The sequence below is a fragment of the Diceros bicornis genome, chromosome X (genome assembly GCF_020826845.1).
Source record: "Diceros bicornis minor isolate mBicDic1 chromosome X, mDicBic1.mat.cur, whole genome shotgun sequence".
Taxonomy (NCBI): Eukaryota; Metazoa; Chordata; class Mammalia; order Perissodactyla; family Rhinocerotidae; genus Diceros; species Diceros bicornis.
Genome location: NC_080781.1, coordinates 139,210,924 through 139,232,303, shown reverse-complemented (window position 1 = coordinate 139,232,303; position 21,380 = coordinate 139,210,924). Strand labels below are relative to the sequence as shown.

At 44.6% G+C, this 21,380-nt stretch overlaps 1 protein-coding gene and 2 non-coding genes across 4 annotated transcripts; all 3 read left to right on the top strand.

Annotated features, from left to right (window-relative positions):
• The first annotated feature begins 8,277 nt into the window (after positions 1-8,277).
• On the top strand, positions 8,278-20,470 carry DKC1 (dyskerin pseudouridine synthase 1). Of its 2 annotated transcripts, XM_058535041.1 has the most exons (15): positions 8,278-8,375; positions 9,147-9,214; positions 9,628-9,714; positions 11,370-11,461; positions 11,679-11,863; positions 12,460-12,524; positions 12,901-13,027; positions 13,252-13,382; positions 13,806-13,949; positions 15,605-15,725; positions 16,576-16,694; positions 17,231-17,334; positions 17,741-17,879; positions 19,104-19,232; positions 19,653-20,470. In XM_058535041.1, exons 1-15 carry the CDS (start codon positions 8,360-8,362, stop codon positions 19,716-19,718), a joined length of 1,593 nt encoding a protein of 530 aa, XP_058391024.1. In that variant the 5' UTR covers positions 8,278-8,359; the 3' UTR covers positions 19,719-20,470. The 2 variants fall into 2 exon arrangements, with proteins under 2 accessions (XP_058391024.1, XP_058391025.1); XM_058535042.1 differs by lacking the exons at positions 12,460-12,524; positions 12,901-13,027.
• Positions 13,479-13,612, top strand: LOC131401546 (small nucleolar RNA SNORA36 family). The gene has a single exon (XR_009217739.1). It is a non-coding gene; the product is annotated as a small nucleolar RNA SNORA36 family (small nucleolar RNA).
• On the top strand, positions 17,532-17,661 carry LOC131401547 (small nucleolar RNA SNORA56). The gene has a single exon (XR_009217740.1). It is a non-coding gene; the product is annotated as a small nucleolar RNA SNORA56 (small nucleolar RNA).
• Positions 20,471-21,380: the final 910 nt, after the last annotated feature.

The window sequence follows — 21,380 nt, the reverse complement described above, 5'->3', positions numbered from 1 at the left end:
CACAGAGCTACTATAATCCTCATCTTTATAATTGGTCTTGAGACCATAATTGGTCTTTATAACTTCCTTCCTCCACTACTCTCTCTATCCTCCCTTTGCTCTGCAGCCAGGACCTCAGCTGCTCGGAATTCTTTACCCAGTGAGTGACCCAAACCTTTATTCCCCCTGAGTCTGAATCCTCAGTGGTCCTGCCTGGACATGGCATAGTAGGAGGTGCCCCAGAGGACCCCTTGGATCCAAGACACAGTCCTTCCCAGTCTCATTGTTTAACAGCAACCGCATTTCCACTTGATAATCAACATCAACCATCCAAGCCAGCTCAGTAGACATGTGCTTTGCCTGTTGGTTTACAGGCAAAAGAGCATAAAGAGCCCTAAATGGCCAGATGGCAATCTCAACTTGCAGTTCAATGGAACCAATGTTTTGGCCCTGGTGGAAGCATTGCCCCCTTGGAAACCAGCAGAGCTCAAAGCTGTGGGGATAGGAAGAAATACCTTGAGAGTGGATTATTTGGTGTAACAGTGAGAGGAGTTGCTCCCACTTCCAACTCTTGATTCCTGGACCCATGGATTCTGGCTGTGGAGAAACAACACCATATAGTGGTCACCAGTTCAAAGTATTTACCTCATCCTATAAGACAGAACCTCCACCTTTCAGTGTATTTTCATCTGACCAGTACAGTAACTGAGTCTTCAATAGACAGACCATCCCACCATCCTATCAGGCCAGGTGCTTCAGGGTGACGAGGTATATGAGGACTAGCGTAGTCCCTCAGCAGGAGCACATTGGCACGTGTCTTTTGTCTTATAAGGATTTCCTCGGTTGGAAACACTGTTACATGAGATATTGCAAAAGTGAATAAGGGGCATTAAGTCTATGGGTGGGAATGCTGGCAGAAATGTGGATTCTAAGAAGTACCTATTCGAGTGAGAACAAATGGTTGCCCCTTCCCAATAGATGTGGTTTGATTTCATTAATCTGCCACCAGGTGGCTGACTGGTCCCCCCAGGGAATGCAGCCTTACTGGGATCTCAGTGCTGGTCTCTGCTGTGGGCAGGTTGCATACATAGCAGTGGCAGTGGCAGTGGCAGTGGCTGTGACCATATAAACTGATGCCAGTCCCTAGGAGCCTCGCCACTCATTGCTGATTCCCTTAACTTTGCTCCCACCTCTGTAAAAAAATCCCCTCATTATACTCTCCTCAGTTCAACCCATTGAGTCTACTATTTGCTTCCTTCTGAGACCATGACCGATATACCTAGTCACAGAGAACTCCCTATAAGGTTACAGATGTGAGTCAAAGAAAAGGGTGGCATGCAGCAGCTGAGGCCACAGAGATGTGAGCCACCTGCTCGAGCAACTTTCCTGTGCCTTCCAGACCTGCTTGAGTCTAGTCTCAAATATTCCACTTCCGGTGGATGATCAGTTAGCACCCAATTTATCAAGGGCAGCTGAGGTTACACAGTTCTTTGGTGCCCCTGGTCAGGCATTCAGACTTTACCACAGCCCACGAGCAAGCCAGAAGCTGTTGATCAAAAGAAAAATACTTCTTTTGTGGTAGAGGGCATGATGCTTCAAAACTCTAGGGCTCCACTGTATGTTTGTCCTATTAGGACTTGCCAGAGGCTCCATGTAACCTCCCAGGGTACCAAAGGCTCTATGCATGTGGGATCTGTGTGATCATAAAGGTCAAAGTGGCCTGGACCTGCTGCAGAGCCTTTCTTTGCCCTGGGCCCCACTGAAAACATGCAACCTTACGGATTACTTGCTGAATGCATTGATGTGGCACAATTAAATGTAGTGTATGTCGCCTACAGAATCCAAAGAGCCCCACCAAATGTTGTGCCTCTTTCTGAGTGGCAGGTGGTATGAAGTGCAGCTACTTGTCGAATACCCAACGTGGTCCAGACCATCTCAAAACGTCACTGACGGTCAGACTCTTGAGTTTTCATGGGCTTTATCGCCCACCCTCTGGCATACATGCGTCTTAATAAAATATCTATGCTACCTCTTGATCACCAGGTCCAGTAAGCATAATGTCTGCAGTGTAATGGACCAGCAAGATGTTCACTATGATTGTCGGAACAATCATGTTCCCTTCACCCTAGATTATGACAGAGAGCCAGAGGATAGAGACAGCCTTGAGGTAAGGCACTAAAGTCATTCTTCTGTTTCTGCCAGATGAGAGAAAGCTGCTTCTGATAGTCTTTGCTGATTGGGATAGAGAAAAGAGTACTTGTCAGATGAACAGCTGCTTACCAGGTGCTAGGGGCTGTTGCTCTAGGAAAACAGCATCATCCGCAATAGCAGCTTCAATTTAAGTCAACGACCTGATCAATCTTACAATCACCCACTATTCATCTCCCGGGTAACCAGGTAGGTTAAATAAGGATGTGATATGAGTAATTATTCCTGCATCTTTCAGGGTGTACTGTTCTCCTTTCCAGATGAATCCAAATTGCTTCTGCATGGTTACTCCTCCAAACTTTCTAGGGAGAGATGACCTCTTTGTAGGGCAACTTTCATTTTCCTTTTGTCAAGCCCCTTCCTAACTTCTTTGCACTCCACCCTGAGGAGAGGAGATCATTTGAATAGCAAGTGGTTTTCAGCACCTGGATTCCCTTTGTGGCTTCCGTATTTATTATTTTAAAATAGGTTTAGTTTGGCAGTTCATTAAGTACTGTAAATCTTATAACTAGAAGGATTTGTGAAAATAAATGTTCATGATCAAGGAAGAGTTTCTATTTCAATTATGTTATGAGGGGCAAACTGGCCATGCATCTAACTTACTCTCTGTCAAAAGACAGAAAATTTGAAAAGAAAATGCCTCTCCAGTTTCTGGATCAGGGATTGACATGGGGAGATAGCTGTACATGTGTGTGAAAGGCCAATAATGAGGGAAGAGGGCTGTGCCTTGCTAAATCCCCCACCTCCCACCCACCTCTTGTTCTGATAATCTACGAAGCATGTGAATTAAAGGCCTAGAGTGCCATGGTACAATTTCAGATAGGGCAACTCTCTTTTTTCCTATATGGACGTCTATAAAGTGCTTCTCTGAGAGTGAAAGCAGCCTAATTTCCATCTGAAATGTGAAATTCGACTTTATTATTATCAATGATAGTCTTTTTCATGCCTTATGAAAAAATCCTGACATCATATCCGTTATTGTTATATTTAAAATAGTATGAAATTGTCACAAGTCCAAATCAAACAGTTCTCAACTCATTCTATGAGGATGGTGTTACTCTGATTCCAAAATCAGAAAAAGACAGTAAAAAAAAGAAGGAAAAACTATAGACCAATGTGCCTCATGAATATACACATAAAAATCCTTAACAAAATACTAGCCAGTAGAGTTCACTAATACATAAAAAGAATTACACACCATGACCAGGTGGGATTTATCCCAGAGATGTAAGACTCCTTCAATATATGAAGGTCAGACAATGTAATCCACCATATTAACAAGCAAAAGAAGAAAAGTCACATGATTATATTAATTGATGCAGAACAAGCATTTGACAAAACTCAACACCAATTCATGACAAAAACTCTCATAAAAGTAGGAATAGAGGGAGAATTTCCTCAACTTGTTAAAGAACATCTACAGAAGATGTATGACTAACATCCTACTTAATGGTGAAAAACTGGACACTTTCCCCCTAAGATTGAGAACAAGGCAAGGATATCTGCTCTCACTACTCTTATTCAATGTAGTATTGGAAGTTCTAGCCAGTGCAACAGGGCGAAAAAAAAAAAAAAGAAATAAATAAAAGGCACACAGATTGGGAAGGAAGAAATAAAACTGTCTCAATTTACAGATGATATAATTGTCCTCATAGAAAATCCCAAGGAATCTACAGAAAAAAGTCCCATATAATAAGTGAGTTTTACAAGGTTGCAGGACACAAGATCACCACATAAATCTCTTCACACAATTTCAAGGCTTATTATACAGCTACAGTAATCCAGACTGAGTGATATTGGTAGAGGAATAGATATAGATAAATGGAATGGAATGGAGAACCCAGAAATAGACCCACATAAATTCACCCAACTATTTTTTGACAAAGTTACCTTTTGTACCTTTGAATTGCAAAGGTACAAAAGCAATTCAATGGAGGAAGGATAGTCTTTTCAACAAATGGTGCTGAAGCAATTGGACATCCATAGCCCAAAAAAGAAAAAGAAAAAGAAATTTAACCCAAACCTCACACCTTATACAAAAAATTAACTCAAAGTGGATCATATATTTATATGCAAAATGTAAAACTATAAAACTCTTAGAAGACAACATAGGAGAAAATATTTGAGACCTAGGACCTGGTGATGAGTTCCTAGACATGATACCAAAAGCACAATCCATAGAAGAAAAAAATTGATAAACTGGGCTTCATAAAAATTAAAACTTTTGCTCTACAAAATACCTTGTTAAGAGTATAAAAAGACAAGCTACAGACTGGGAGAAAATGTTTGCAAATCGTATATCTGCCAAAGGACTCATAACAAGAATACACAAAGAACTCTCAAAACTCAATAGCAAAAAACAAACACTAATAATCCAATTAGAAAATGGGTAAAGGATATAAAGAGACATTTCACTGAAGAGGATATACAGATAGCAAATAAACTTGTGGAAAGATGTTCAGTATCATTAGCCATTAGGGCAATGCATATTAAAACCACAATGAGATACCATTACATACCTATCAGAATGGCTAAAATTTAAAAAATCAGCAGAATCCTCACATTGATTTCCTGACCCATGGAATGACCCAATCACGGCAGAAAGGCCCAAGTGGCAACCCCTGGAGCTCCACCTTCCTACCAGAGTACAAATCAAAAGAAATATCACATACTTAGGGGACAATGTCAGAAACCAGTTCCATCATCAAAGACTTGAAGAATGCCAGGAAGGAAATTCCTGTCACATTCCCATTTAATTCACCAGTTTGGCCTTCACAGCAGTTGGTTGGGTCTTGCTGAATCTGGCAGTTTTAAACCAGGGCTACAAAATTCTTTGACACTCCTCTCATTGAGAGGTGGGGTTGATGACTCCTCCCCTTGAACCTGGGTAGGCTTGTGACTGCTTCAACCATACAATACAGCAGAAATGATGCTATGAGACTTTCAAGGCCAAGCCACAAAAGATTATGCAGGTTTATGCCTTCTCCACTCTAACATTTGCTTTTGAGCCTTGAGCCACCAAGTATGGAGTCTGACTACTTTGAGGCTGCCATGCTGTAAGGAAGTCCAAGCCACGTGGAGAGGCCGTATGTAAGCAGGTGCTCCTGTCCAGTGAAACTCAGCCTTTCAGCTGAATTCTCAGCATAATCAGAATCTGTCAGCATAATAAAATGGTTGTTTAATGACACTAAGTTTGGGAATGTTTTGTTATTCAGCTGACAGATTACGTCAAGAAATTCCAACAGGGCACAGTGAGAATGTCTTCTCTCTGCTCCATAATACCTGTGGTCTTAGCTGAGATGATTCAATGGCTGGGGGTGACCAGATGGCTGAAGGCTATAATCTTATGGAAGCTTCCTCACTCGTATGCCTGTTGCCTGTACTAGGATGCCTATTCTGGCTATTTCATATGAGTGGAATCATACAATATTTGTCCCTGTGTGTCTGGCTTATTTCATTTAGCATGATGTTTTCAAGGTTCATCCATGTTGTAGCATGTATCAGTACTTCATTCTTTTTTGTGACTGAATAATATTCCATTGTATGGCTATACCACATTTTGTTTGTCCCTTCATCTTTAGATGGACATTTGGGTTGTCTCTGCCTTTTGGCTATTGTGAATAATGCTGCTATGAATATACGTGTACAAGCATCTGTTTAAACATCTATTTTCAATTTTCTTGGGTATATACACCTAGGAGTGGAATTGCTGAGTCATATGGCAACTCTATATTTAACCTTTTGAGGAACTGCCAGACTGTTTTCCCCAGAAGCTGTACCATTGTACTTGATGGTGGAGTGCTGCTGCTCATGCCTGACTTGATAACTTGGTCAGTCAAACAATACCCAGTTCATGATGTGTAGCTCAGTTCTTAAGATCATTTGTATCACATAGTCATTCAGTTTCAGTAAAGGGCTAAAGCAAGTCAGGGGCTTTTCCTCCCAGCAAATTGTGTGTGTGTGTGTGTGTGTGTGTGTGTGTGTGTGTGTGTGTGTAGGTCTTAGCTTTATTTTTATCTCCAATTCCAGAGGCCTCAGCTGTGATTCTCTTATCTAGGTTTGGAAAAGGCTCTGTGTACCATCCTAATGGGTATGCCACCTCCAGAAAGAGGCCCACTAAGCATCGTGCTTCTTTCTTAGGAGGAGTGGGTTCAAGGTACAGCAACTTGGTCTTCTCTTCTGTCTGTCTGTCTTTGCCCTTCTCATCCAAGGACAATTGTCATTGGATTTGGGGTCCACCTGATGATCTCATGTCGAGATCCTTAACTTAATTACATCTACAAAGATCCTTTTTCCAAACAAGGTCACATTCCTAGGGTCCAGGGGTTAGGACATATGTTTTGGTGAGGAAGATTGGTTCTGAGCTAACATCTGTTGCCAATCTTCCTCTTTTTGTATGTGGGAGGCTGACACAGCAGGGCTTGATGTATGTCCCCACCCAGGATCCAAACCCACGAACCCCGGGCTGCCAAAGCAGAGCTCACAAACTTAACCACTATGCCAACAGGCCAGTTGGGGGGGCTACTCTTTACTCCACTACAGATGGGAAGCCACTGAAGGGCTTTGAGCAGAGGAGGAACATTACAGTTTAATGGCTCTTTCCAGCTGCTGTGTCGAGAAGACACTACAGTTAGAAAAAGTAGAAGCAGGGGAAACAGCAGATGGCCACTGGAAAAATCTAGGAGAGCCATAATGATGGCATGGACTACAGTGACAGCAGTGAGGGTAGTGAAAAACCATCAGATTCTGGATTTCTTTTGAAAGCAAAGCTGACAGGCTTTGCTAACAGATTGGATGAGGAGTATTGGAGAAAGATGAAGCCTATATGAGTACTATTGATGAATACCTCAAAATTATTCAGCCAAATATGTACCAATGAAGCATTATAAAATAATGGGGGAAGTAATGAACTCCAGATGGATTGGTTGATACTGGCGATTTTGGTTATCTACAAAATGTCAGTTTAGATGATTATTGCCTTGGCATACACCAAAATAAATTCTAGATAGAATAAAAAAGCTAAATAAGGAAAAACCAATCATCTATTTTAACCCCAGTAAAATAAAACTGAAAAATTTCTAATTTTTGGATGGCAAAGGAGGAACGGAAGAAAAGCAAAGTCATTGGAAAAGATAACGGCAAAAGATTCCATTTACAATCGCAATAAAGAATTAAGTAACTAGGGATTAATCAAGTCCACCGAGGCTAGGTTAGGAGCCCCCGCTTGAGAGAGAGAAGAGTGAGAAGAGCACCAAAGACAGAAGGGAAGAGGGCTTGAACCAACAGCTGCTACTTCCTGGCTGTCCAATACTGCAGCCACTAGCTAACTGTGACTATTGAGCTCTTGACATGGAGCCCCGTCGTGGAGTTCAAAGCGAGGTGCGCTGTAAGTGTAAAACACACACAGGAAAGACTTGGTACGAAAGAAAAAGAATGTAAAATATCCCATTCATAATGGTGTATAATGGTCGTGTTGAAATGTGTTGAAATGGTAATATTTCGGATCGGTGGGTTAAATAAAATTCATTATTAAAATCATTTTCATCTTTTTCTTTTAACTTTTTTTCCACGTGGCTGCTGGAAAATTGAAAAGCCCACAAGTGGCTCGCACTCTATTCCTATCGGCCAGCGCCGCTCTAGCTGGATGGGAACTGCAAGCAGCAGAGTGCTTTCAACTTCTCTGTGCCTCGACAGCTTAATTTTTCAATCGGGACTGATCCGACACCAACCTTCAACGGTCGGCGAGAGGAAGCAACGAGCTACTGCTAACAGAGCGCTCAGCCAAGCGTCTAAGTGCCCAAGACGGGCTTAAACGCAGCTAAGGTGTGCGAACTGCGGCCGGGGCCACGCCCACAGGCTACGGGCAGCAGGGGCGGCCTGCGCATGCGCTCCCAGGCTGAGCCGCTGGGGGCGGGGACGCGGCACAATGCGCACGCGCGTTCGCACAACCTCAGGGGCCCAGCCAGCCAATGAGATTGTGCGTGCGCGCTTCGGCCTCTGACCGCCCCCCCACCCCCGCAGCCTGGCCCCGCCCCCCCCCGCCCCCCCCGTGCGGTACGCACAGGGTGGCGCACAGGTGGGCGGGGCCTAGCGGCGTGGCCTGACGGCGGCGGGAGTCTGTGGTCGCTCTCTCGGCCGTGGCCCACGCGGCTGGCTCGCTCTGCGGGGCAACATGGCGGACACGGAAGGTAAGGGTCGTTCCCTCGCGGGTGGCCGGGTCAAGTGCCCCGGGCTGGAACCAGCTCCGCAGGCTGAGAGAGCCGGGAGTGGTGGGGTATGGCGTCGGGTCCCGAGTTCTCCGCTAGCTCCAGCCGCCGGGCCGACCCCCTCGCCGCTGGGCCTCTTGCCGCCCTTGCCTCTTGGCCCTGGCTCCACGGGGGAGGGCAAGAGAGCGAGAAGCCCTGGCGGTGAAGTGGCGCCGCGAGGCCGGGATCTCCCGCGGATGGCACAGCCCCCTTAGGGCCCTGGTCGTCGTCGGCCGTGCCGGCGACCTCGCGGTGGCGGGAGACCTGGTAGTATCTGTGCCGCCGCCGCCAGCCCGGACGCCGCAGTCAGCGCCAGGCGATGAGGGGAGGAAAGAATGGTGGGAACAGGCGGGAAAAAAAGGGGCGAGGGGCGCGGGCGTAGCTCTGAGTCGTAAGCAAGTTCTAGACGCCAAAAGCTCTGGGGGATAGTTGAGCACTCATTTATGGAACTTTCTGGCCCACGGCTCGAGCGCTTCTGCAGCACGTTTAAGCCCCGCCAGGGCCACGTGGTGAACCGGAATGGAAGCCGACACGTGCGACTGCTTGCAGTAGCTAACCGAGCCATGCAACCCACGCGTTTGGTCTTACACACTTTGTTTTCTCTAGTAATTCTAGACCAAACATCCATTTTCTACCTGCCCTGATTTCATTTTCTAATTTAAACTTTGTTGCCTTTATTTTCGGGGAAAACTTCCAAATCTTGTGTTTTTTTAGTATTTATTTTGCCGAAAAAGCATAAGAAGAAAAAGGAGCGGAAGTCGTTACCAGAAGAAGATGTAGCAGTGAGTAGGAATACGTTTTACTTTGCTTGGACTAAAAAATGTTCCTTAGATAACAAATTACAGAAAAGAACTGCTTTTAAAGGTTTCTAAGGAATGGGCTGGAATTGGTTGGTTGTTGTGTAGAAACTGCACAACCCCAGCCAACTTAGAGTCTGTCCGGTCAGGTGTAGTTTGCTCTCTCACCTGTAGACCCACCATCCCTCTTGCTCTTTAAATAGCAGTACCTATCTTGGTGGTACTTCACTTACCATTTTAAGATCCTAGTTCATTTCTTCTCTTTCCCATGGAGGTTCCAGGGAAGAAGCATAGACTACTTTGTTTTCTGTTTTAAAGGCATAGACTTCTGTGGTAGTAATGGAATTGTTCAAAATCAGATGGGAAGTCTAATAGGGTGTATTTTTGTCCTGTGCAAGGAAATACAGCATGCTGAAGAATTTCTTATCAAACCTGAATCCAAAGTGGCTCAATTGGACACATCTCAGTGGCCCCTGTTGCTAAAGGTATGTGGTTAAGATTATGCATCAGGTCAGTGCCTGGCTTTTACATTATGTCTAAGTGTTAAATAGTTAAGAGTGCTTAATGCCAGCATTGTTGACTTAGGAAATACTATATGATACAGTCTAAAGCAGTGTTCCTCAAGGTGTCTGGGATGAAGGACCAGGTTATTTTTTTTTCTTTTTCAATGGATCTAACACTGTTGTAGAATACAGTTAAGATGTCGCAGCAACGTCAAAGTGCTATCAAAGTTCATAAACAATTATTTCTTGGTTTCTGTACCTAACTCCACCTCACAGACCTGTACCAGTTTGTGGGCCACACTTGGAATAGGACTGCTTTAATACTTGAGAGCATGGGCTTTGAAGCCAGACCAGTTTGAGTCAGGCAGTATGTGACCTTGGGCAGTCATTTAACCTCTCTGAGGCTGTTTGCTCATATCTTCTCTTAGGAAGGCAAGCTGAGGGCTGCAGGAGGTAATCCATGAAAGGTGTTTAGCCACAGTGCCTGGCATGTAACATGTCCCCTAGAAATTATTGACTGTTGATTGGGTTTTAAATAGGGTAGTCAGTAATGAGGTGAATTAGAAGTTTCGCAAACGACTTAATGGGCACCTGCTATGAGATTAGAAGGACAAGTTAGAGTAGAAAAAGTTATTGAGACACCCCTTGACAAAGTGTTTTAATAAACCAATGGATATGAGGTAAAAGAGTGAGATTTGCTTATATAATTCAACACAGTTGAGTTTCTGCTTGGCCAGACATGTCTGCCATTTAGATAGCATCTGCTTTTCTTTTTTTTTTTTAACTTATTTATTTTTAATTTTATTTATTTATTTGTCCCCCAAAGCCCCAGTAGATGGTTGCGTGTCATAGCTGCACATCCTTCTAGTTGCTGTATGTGGGACGCGGCCTCAGCATGGCCAGAGAAGTGTTGCGTTGGTGCTCGCCCGGGATCCGAACCCGGGCCGCCAGTAGCAGAGTGCACGCACTTAACCGCTAAGCCACAGGGCCGGCCCACATCTGCTTTTCTATTGTAGGCCCTGGGGATATGCTAGTGAACAAAATAGACAATGTCTTTACTGTCGTGAAACTTAAAATCTAGGAATGGGAGAGAGTTAAAAAATAATTGCTATTTGTGTGTAAGTACCATGATGAAACTAAACTGGGTGATAGAAAAGATGGGCTTCAATTGAGGGGAGATCTTTCAGACCAGTGGTGTCCAGCCTCAAGCCTTGGAAAGGAGGAGAATGAAAAGGAGCACAGATCGGAGCATCTGAAGCAAGAACAAGTTGGTCATGTTTGAGAAACATTGTTGCCAGTCCACCTCAGTTTGGTTATCTTGTCCCTGAGAAAATCAAAGCTAGTCCATATTTTATTCATAAGGCCGCACAGTGAAGCCTAGTCTGTTCTGTAGTACCCCAAGAAGTCTCTTTCTAGAGGAGTGATCAAATTTGTCTTATTCTTACTCATAATGGGTAATTTTTCCTGAATATAAGGAGGCTTAACAGTGTCACAGCAGATAATTAAAATATAGGAGCAAAATCCAAGTTTATGAACTTGAAGGGTAACCATATCATGGTTGATGGTAGTGCAGACTCTTATTTTATGTATGTTAATGGTTTATTAAGTTGATTTTGTGTTGTATCATTGCTTTCTAGAATTTTGATAAGCTAAATGTAAGGACAACACATTATACACCCCTTCCTTGTGGTTCAAATCCTCTGAAGAGGGAGATTGGGGACTACATCAGGTAAGTGTGTTTAGAGCAATCACTGTTCAAACTTATGTTCTTTTCAAAATGACCCTTTCACATCGGTTATTCAAGGAGCTAGTGGCATCTTAGAATGGCATTGCCCTAATTATTATATAACCTGTACCCATGGTAAACTCTTCTTTTTTATTCTTCAGATTTAGTTTTTATTAGAGGACCACAACTGATGGCATAGTATTTTTTTTTTCGATTCTAGGACAGGTTTCATTAATCTTGACAAGCCCTCCAACCCCTCTTCCCATGAGGTGGTAGCATGGATCCGACGAATACTTCGAGTGGAGAAGACAGGACACAGTGGTACTCTGGATCCCAAGGTGACAGGCTGTTTAATCGTGTGCATAGAACGAGCCACACGCTTGGTGAAATCACAACAGAGTGCAGGTGTGTGGAAGAGGTGGCTACTTGGACATTGGAAGACTTTCTGCATTTACTTTCCCTTCTACATTTTGGCTCTTGGAAATGATTTCTTCATTAGTTAAAAAAAAAAAATCCTAAGCAGGGATACTCTTGGTTTATACCTTCCGTCCTCTGCCAGATCCTGGTGGGTCTGCCTTTCTTGGAGTTCCAGGTACTGGGATTGTGCACATTGGGCTGACTAGATCTGTTTCTGGCACTGAGGCTGAGCTCCAGGCTCTTCTAACTCCATGCTCCTGCTTCTGCCTAAAGTGCCCTTCCCTCATTTTCATCTGGGAAAATTTTACTGCTTTACTGTAGCAAGGTTTTTTTCCAGGCAGGCTCTACCCTGGGTAGTCCAGCTGTCCCTGTCAGCACATCAAAAGTTGAACTCCCAATGAGAGAAAGTGTCTTCATTCCTTTCCCACGTCCACACCATGAAATCTGTCTTATTGCAAATTTTACAGAAACAGGAGGTCAGATTGCCTCCTTTTTTCCTGCTGCACAGAATGGGAGTGATATGAGCATTGAAAAATACAGAAAACTCAGTGGCCACACCTGACTACTCTTCTGTCATTTTTCAGGCAAAGAGTATGTGGGAATTGTCCGGCTGCACAATGCTATTGAAGGGGGGACTCAACTTTCTAGGGTAAGTCTGTATTTGTAAGGAGGTCACCTTTTAGCGACTTCAGTCTCTGAGCCCCTAGACATCTGGAGACAGGTCGTTTTTCCTGGCTGGCCTCTCTTGTGCCCTTTTTAGTGGGCTGTCCTAGTCAGCCTGGGTAGGTGACTACAGATGGCAGGGGCACTTGCTGCCATGTCCTCTGAGAAGAAGGTCCTATAGCACTGAGCCATCCCAGTGTAGTTGAAGAAAGCGAAACTCGAAAGGGCATTTTAGGTCTTAAATGATTGAAAGAAACCTTTTGTGTTTCATTTGTGTCCTTAAACTCCCCAAATATTCCCTTTGATCTTATTGGAAAGTCCATGTAATAAGAGTCTTTATTTTCGTGTGTGCTTATTCTCAGGCCCTAGAAACTCTGACTGGTGCCTTATTCCAGCGCCCCCCACTTATTGCTGCAGTAAAGAGGCAGCTCCGAGTGCGGACCATCTACGAGAGCAAAATGATTGAGTATGACCCTGAAAGAAGATTAGGTGGGTCATTAGGCCTGTGAGCAACTGAATTGACATAGACCACACATGGAATCCATTCTTGAGAATTATATTCTGTTGTTAAAAGTAGATGCACTTAGTATATGGTATAGTCATGGCCTGTGTCTATCATCTCTAGTCTCACTGGCTCAGAGAATAACTGGATTTCTCAACTGGTGATATGTTTACTTTGGAAAATATGTGCTGCTTTTTTGTGTGTGTCTTAGGAATCTTTTGGGTGAGTTGTGAGGCCGGCACCTACATTCGGACGCTGTGTGTGCACCTTGGTTTGTTATTGGGAGTTGGCGGTCAGATGCAGGAACTTCGGAGGGTTCGTTCTGGAGTCATGAGCGAAAAGGTACACCATTGTGGGGATAGAAGCTTTAGAGCTGCTACTTAGTATCTTCCAGCCTTTGGTGGAACTCCATCTGCTTCACATCCTAGAAAAGGCAACTTCCAAAGTGTTGAGTTCAGTTCAGGGCAGCTTCCCTGTTCTGTTAATTAAACTTTGGAACATTGAAACATGGGCTAGGGGAGATGATTGGATAGAAAGCATTACTCTATTCATTTACTTCCAAGCCTACAAAAATGCCTGCTTAGATTTAAATATATCAACAGTTTAAGGTGTCCAGAGGAGAGGCGATTCTGAAGAGACTGAAGACAAATGAGCTTGGCCTAGCAGACAAGACTAAATTCATTAAGTTTTTGGAAGTTTGGGGTCCATTGGGCTATTTGAGATACAATGACACTGAATAATTTTCATAACATGGCTGCTTTTCAGGACCACATGGTGACGATGCATGATGTGCTTGATGCCCAGTGGCTATACGACAACCACAAGGATGAGAGTTACCTGCGGAGAGTCATTTACCCTTTGGAGAAGCTGTTGACATCTCATAAGCGGCTGGTTATGAAAGACAGTGCAGTAAGTTCTGGGTTTCAAGTCCACGTTTAGACAAGATGTGACTCCAAAGATGAGATATGGTCCATGTTCTGAAAACTTCATTCTGTTTAAAGATATGAAACATGACGTCATGAATTTACATTTTCCTTTGGGTTTATTTTCTTTCTAGTTTTGTAGATTGGACACTGGACTCTCTTATTGTTAGTAATGGAAGCATTTATGATTAACTTTTTTTATTAAATCAAAACCAAATATACTAAGTTAAAGTTTAATGCTAGGCCTAATTCCATTTCAAAATAAGGCAAATTAATTAAACATTTACTTCAAGAGTTCTCCGATAGAGAACTTGGTTCAAGAAATAGACTATCACTGGTACATAAAATTTGCCCTCCTGTAACCTGGTATTTCTGCGTGTGCCTGAGAAACCTTGATTTATTTGAATTATTGGTAGAAAAGTTTGTTTTGATAGGGATAAAAAGTTGAGACGACAGTTTCAGAGAGGTTATTTTTGTTTTAGGAATTTCAATAAAAAGTTTTGTCCTGTTTAAATCCTAGTTTGAGGCTATAAAACCTAAACATCACTGAGCTCATCGAGCCTTTTTTCTTAGCATATTTACTAAATAACCTTATTATTGAGAGTAGTTGTCTTAATGATACAAGTAATGGTGTCAGTCTGGATTTCCTCTCTAGTAGTGATTTAAGGATGAGTTTCCAAGTAGTCCAGAATTTTGTAAATAGCTTTGTTTCTAATAGTATTATGATCAGACAGTGCAGCATTTTATAAATTAAGGCTGTAATTGTGGCCAAGTGCATAATCAGTTTTTGTTAAATATTATGTAGTAATAAAAAATTTCCCCAGCTTTGAGAGTTATACATTTCTGTATATCTTTTTAATAATTTGAGGTTGATCATTATTCATATTCAAATCTTATATAGATGTTTGCATCTTTTGTATGTTATAGTTCTTAATAAAAGACAAAAAGAGATACTCTAAAATATGCCACTATAATGATTGGAAAAAATCACAGAACAACATAAATGTGATATACCCTCCTTAATGCTGGGGTTAAACTGGTGGCTTCTGGGTGAATTTCAGGGGAGGGTAGAATATGGTTAGCAAAGGAGATCTCAGTGAGTAAATACATGATGGCACGAGGCAGATGGATGTGTTGAGTGCTGTTGAACTCAGGAAGAGGTGGCCTTAACTTGTACCTAATGGCCTATGAATTATATGCCAAAACTTGTGTGTGATTGGTTCAGCAGGCCTCAGTAATCTTGCCTGCGAGTAACTTTGGGGGCCCAGTAAATCTAATAGGTCTCCTAGTTTTCTCAGGGTTTTTCCCTTAGTGATAAGGAATAGAGAAGGAAATTAAGGAAAACTAAGGCTGCGTTTTGATTTAAGATGAAAACACCTTTAAGTCCTACGGACATAGGGAGAGTAGCTATTTAAAGTCCTCTTTAACATTTCTGAGACAACGTATAAAGCGCCTAGCACACAGTTGGTGGTGGCTGTTGTGCTGAGTCCCTTCATAAATGGGATTTCATAGGTGGGAGGGCGCTCACAGGTGCCGCTCCCCGTGGTCCTCCTTTGTTTTGGTGTGGGCGTGCGATGGAGGACAGTGGTGTGGGATGGAAGGCAGTGGCGTGGGCACTCATGGGTGATGCCATCCCTGCAGGTGAATGCAATCTGCTATGGGGCGAAGATCATGCTTCCAGGTGTTCTCCGATATGAGGATGGCATTGAAGTCAATCAGGAGATCGTGGTCATCACCACCAAAGGGGAAGCAATCTGCATGGGTAAGAGGAGAAGTCACCCTCGTCCCTTCTGCACCATCACATCCACGCTTACCAAGAGCAAGTCCCCAAAGTCCTGGCCTCTCAGGTGGACTAATCAGTGTGTTACCTGGGGTCTTTTGGAGGTGGTCACAGCAAAGGGCCATGTCAGACAGGCACAGGGAAGGAGGCAAGTGGGGTTTCCCTTTGTCCCACTGGCTGCGATTAGAGGCCGTGTTTCAGCAGCTTGGCCCTCCTCTGAGAAGAGAGGAACTCATCAGTGAAGGGGAATAAATGTCCATGGCAAGCGAGATGGAGAGCCTTTAGTCCCCTCCTTGTCTGCTTACAGCAGTGAACTTGTGAAACTTTAGCTACTAGTGGATTGTCCCTTAAAACTTCACATTTCATGGCCCCAAAGGGGCTGTGCATGCTGTTCCCTGTGTGTGGCCTGAGCCCCAAGCCTGATGGGTGGCTCTTTAGGGTGCCTTGTTGAGGCGTTCCCTTCCCATCTGGCTGCTGTCTGTGGATGAGGAGCCCTCCATGGCTGTCTTTCCTGCTCACAGCCGAGGAAAGGGATCTTGATGACATTAATTTCTGGTACAGATTTGGCACATTTAATGAATAGCTCTGATTTACTTAGAGGTTTTCTAAGGACCTAAGAAGCATTGATTTTTATTGTTGTGATTAGTATCAGTATTTTTTTTTAACTTAATAAATTTAACATGATTTCAAAAGCGAAGGAAACCTCAAGGTAGTGGAGCTTAGAGTTTTAAATGGGTTTTAAAACGTTGTATAAAACAGTGGAATTCAGGCTCATCAGTTATCAAGTCTTTCCCCTTCAGGTAATTCTTTTTTCTCTTCTCAATGCCTGCAGCTATTGCATTAATGACCACAGCCGTGATTTCTACCTGCGACCATGGTATAGTAGCCAAGATCAAGAGAGTGATCATGGAGAGAGACACTTACCCTAGGAAGTGGGGTTTAGGTCCAAAGGTAAGTGGGACTGGGTGTGTGTCCCTGCTGTCACAGCCTTGCCTTGTGCTGGGCTCTAGAGAGTCAAGGGTGAGTAGAAATGGGCCCGTCTCAGACCAGATTTCAGTCTAACGATGGGAAGCACATGGGTATAACTCAAGTTGCACAATGGATTGGTGAATTTCAGCCAAATTGAGGGCTTATCAAGGAGTGCAGAGAGGTGCCTGTCACCTTGAGAGTCCACAACAAAGGGCTTGACGTGGTCAGGGGATCTGGGTAAGGCTTGAGCTATGCCAGTGTGAAGGACGTAACGTTAGATGTTGATGAGGTAAAGAGGGGAGGGAAGAGTCCAGGGCAGCTGAAACAGCATGTGCAAAGGCCCTGTGGCCAAAGAGTGGAGGGGGAGGTGTGCCACAAAATGCAGAGGCTGTCACTAATACAATAAGCTTTGTGACTTTTGACAAGTCCCGTATTTGCTCCTGTTGTATGTGTGCAGTCATAATACCTGCTTCATGTGTTGACACTGTTCTGATGTTGAAACCCTGATGCTCCACCAGGCGAGTCAGAAAAGGCTCATGATCAAGCAGGGCCTTCTCGACAAGCACGGCAAGCCCACAGAGAGCACGCCTGTTGCCTGGATGCAGGAGTATGTTGACTACAGGTGAGGATGTCGACTTCAATCAGGGTGGGAGGGTATAGAGCCTGGGTGTGGAGAGGGGACAGATTTCGTTTGGGGGAAACTTGCTAAATGTGGGACCATAGGAACCTATGTGGTGGCTTGCGAGGCCTCGGGGGCTGTAGGGTAGCAGTGGGTACTTCACCTTGACTGCCTGGGCCAGTTAGGGGCTGGGGCCTGCATAGCAGACAGTTATCCCTTTCTAGTCTGGCTCATGGGACTCGAGAGGGAGTCAGTCTGCGACAGCAAGTGGTGAGTTCTTCTGTCCAGCGTCAGTATTTTGATGGTGGCTTTAAGACTTGCCAGATAGCACCGATAAACTGAGGAGGCAGCAGTACCTCCATGGAAAGTTGTTCAATGAATCTGATCTATTGCTTCCTCTCCTCTTTAGTGATTCTGCAAAGACAGAGGTGGTGGCCAAAGCAGTAAAAGCCCCACAGGCAGTTGCCGAATCCATAAAAGCCCCACAGGTAGTTGCTGAGGTGGTAAAAACCCCAAAGGTAGTTGCCGAAGCAGTGAAAGCCCCAAAGGTGAGTGGCGTACTGTGATCATTTCAGAATGTGCTTCAGGAGATGATTTTGCTTGGCTTATCTTGGTGACTGTGCAGTACAGCAGGGCTTCCTGCCTCCACAGTGGGCAGTGCACACAGAGATGACGTCGTGTCCTACCCTGGGCATACTTGTTAGGCCTCTGCAGGCTCCAAATCACTTTCCCTGTCGTGTCTGCTGGGAGGAATGTGGGCTTGGCTCCCACCTCAGCTGAGGCATGTAACAACACTGGAGCAGAGTGGTGGGGGTGTACTGCACGTTATTCTGGCCCCCACTCTGGGTCAAGTGGTGGCAGGCATGCTTTGAAATCAGAGGCTATGACACTCAGAGCAGAACAAAACTCAGCAGGGAGCAAAATTAGCTGAGGCCGACAAACTTCTCTAGAGAGCATGAGCTCAGTGTTTCAAAAGTCTGAGGAGGGGCCGGTCCAGTGGTATGGTTGAGTTTGGCATGCTCCACTTCAGCAACCCAGCAGCCCAGCGAACCAGGGTTCGCTGGTTCAGATCCTGGGCGCAGACCTACATACCACTTGGCAAGCCATGCTGTGGCAGTGTCCTACATACAAAGTAGAGGAGGATTGGCACAGGTGTTAGCTCAGGGATAATCTTTCTCAAGCAAAAAAGAGGAGGATTGGTAACAGATGTTAGCTCACGGCCAATCTTCCTCACCAAAAAAAAAAAAAGTCTGAGGAAAGCATGTGGTAGCAGCTCTGCTTCCAAAGGTTGGTGACTGCTAGCATTAGAGCACAGAATGGCATGTCTGAAACTTTGGGTGGCACCAAGTGACCTGAAACGAGCAGTCTGGGAAGAGCTTCTCCTGGCCTGCTTTGGGCCTCTTAGATGTGAATTCTTGTCTTGCCTGCCTTCTTTGAGGGCTTGGGAGCATTCCTAGAGGGCAAGCAGTCTAAATTGTTGTACAAGAGAGGGTAGGCCAGGAGAGAAACGGATTGCTTGGGGTCTTTCAGTCCCTGGGCCCTGCACCGCTGCTTTGCTTCTCCTGCCGTGCCCATGGCTTTCCTGGTCTTTTGGGATGAGATCATCTTCAAATCCTCTGTAAACTAAGGCCCTGTCAGAGTTCGTAATTAGAAAACTTCCTGTTGGATCCAGTCAGGATCTTTTCACATGGTTCCCCACCTTTTGACTTACTGAACCTTTCTCATCCATTTTTGCTGAAGACCTAACATTTGATCAATTGTTTCCGTCTTAGCGGAAGCGAGAGAGTGAAAGTGATGAGACCTCTCCAGTGGCTCCACAGTTGATCAAGAAGGAAAAGAAGAAGAAGAAGGACAAGAAGGCCAAAGCTGCTCTCGAGAGTGCAGGCGAGCCGGGAGACGGGGTGTGTATAAGCATGTTCAGGATACTTGGGCTCACTCAGTCTTTGGAGGGGAAGGAGTTGCCCAGGTGGCGCTGCCCCATGTTCCTGGAGTGCCTTTGCCCTCCCCCACCCTTGTGGGATGGACAGAGACAGGCCTTGTCATTTTATGGTAGCTGCTCATAGAATTCTGTTGATGGTGGGTGGGGAGGATGTCTTACCTGAGGAATCTGAATGCTCCCATTTGTGAAAGTAGACCACTGTGGCAGCACTGAAAAGCTCAGGACTTTGTGTTAATGTGTAAAATTTCTTTAACCCAGAATATCCTTACAGATCCTGAAAAGGCTCACTTGACTGGGTGGAACTTCCCTGATTTCGAAATTTCAGGACAGTGGCAACAGTTCTGTTAACAGATGTTGTGAGCTTGCTTTTTCTTTCTCCCAGGACAGTGACACCACCAAAAAGAAGAAGAAGAAGAAGAAAATAAAAGTGGAAATGGTTTCTGAGTAGTGGAGACTACTTTAAGCACTGTGTCCAGCTGGGAGGAGAAATTAAAGCCTTACTGAGAAAACATAGTTCCTTTTGTTCTTGAGGGAATGGAACATAGGTCCCAGAAAGGGTGGAGAGTTCCAGCACATCTTAGCTGCTGAGACCTCGGTGACGTTACCTGGTGTGGTCATCCCATCTTGTCCTGTTTTAAGGATATGGGTGAAGGAGGCAGGTTTGATGCCACCCACTTCTCTATTTGGGAGATTTGGGAAGCCTGACCTTTAGACCCAGCACTACCAAGTAACCATCAGCAACTGTTCCCTGGTGGCCATTTTGACATCATAGTCCTCTCCTAGGTTGGTCCCCCCCCCCATTTAAAAAGTTTGTACAAGTTAAATGTGCTCAGTGGACTGGTGTACAGCAAGTAAAAATATAACAGAATCATCTTCACAATGTCCTGTGAGGACAGTGGTCTATTCTGGTGTCAGAGCCACCTCTGTCACCACATATTTCCCTTCTGGATCTAGGCCTGGCAAGGACTCACGGTGTTCCATCTTGTCACCTACTTGCAGTCCTCTGACCCAGCAGTCCATTGTGCACTTCTTCAAGCACCTAAATCCATCTGGCTACTTGTGTTTGTGACAGAAGCCAAAAAGCTGTCCCTGTGTTCTCTTATTCTAACCCTCATTTTCTTTCAAAGGATGCAATATTCATTGCTAGGAGCAGAAGGTTGTAATTTTTACTTATTAAAGTTTACTTAAGTTTTTTGAGTATTTCTGTTGGGTTTTATAATTGTTGGTGATCTCAAACTAGTAGAACAAAAAACATAAAATATTTTGATTAAAAATCTAGGGACCTTTGTCCTATTCAAAATTTGATGTTTTTCCTTTATGTTTGGTTAGTTTTCTTTGGTTCTCTGTCTTGCAACATTCACCTTGGGGCCTGTCTGGCATGGCATCAAATATTCTGGAATCTTCATTCAAGATACGGACCAGATAACAAGGGAGGGAATCATCATAAATTCAGTGGTCTCCAAAATAATTGAGGATAAAGGTATAAGTAGGCCTAGCAGGAGGTGCCAGTGAGGGTGTCTGGGGGAGAGGGGAAATGCCTGGAAGAATCCTCAGGAAGCACACAAGAGCCAGGTCTTGACAGGCCTTCAACTATCTACAGATATGGATGGGCTCACACTCAGTGGTGGGAGCCCACTGAGGCTTTTGCTTGTGCTGCTGGCTAGGTGACTGGTGAGAATGAAGCTTGGCAGGGGGAGCAGGGGATGGTTCGGGAATCTGAAGGCCTTGGTGAGAAAGGTCTAGGACTGCTTCCAATTTGGTACCAAAAACTGAATATTAGGAGCAGTTTATGGAGGAGTCTCCAGATGCAGCAGAGGCCTTAGCAGGTATGCAGAGTGCACCCCAGTGCTGGCTCATTAGCAGCCTCTGTTGTCTGGGATCCTGAGCATAGGCTGCACAGCTGGGCCCAGAGGCTGGGTTCCGTGCCCCACCCCCCTCCAAGTTTTAGCAGGAAGCTAAATGTATGCCTGTGATGGGTTCCCATTCCAGGATAAGACAGACAATCTGCTTTTGTATGTGGGCACCAGCCTCAGGAGACCTGCAGTGGGCGTTTTCAAGGGCACAGGTGTTTATAATCCTAGCAGCTGTATCTTTCTTAGCTTAGCTCTTC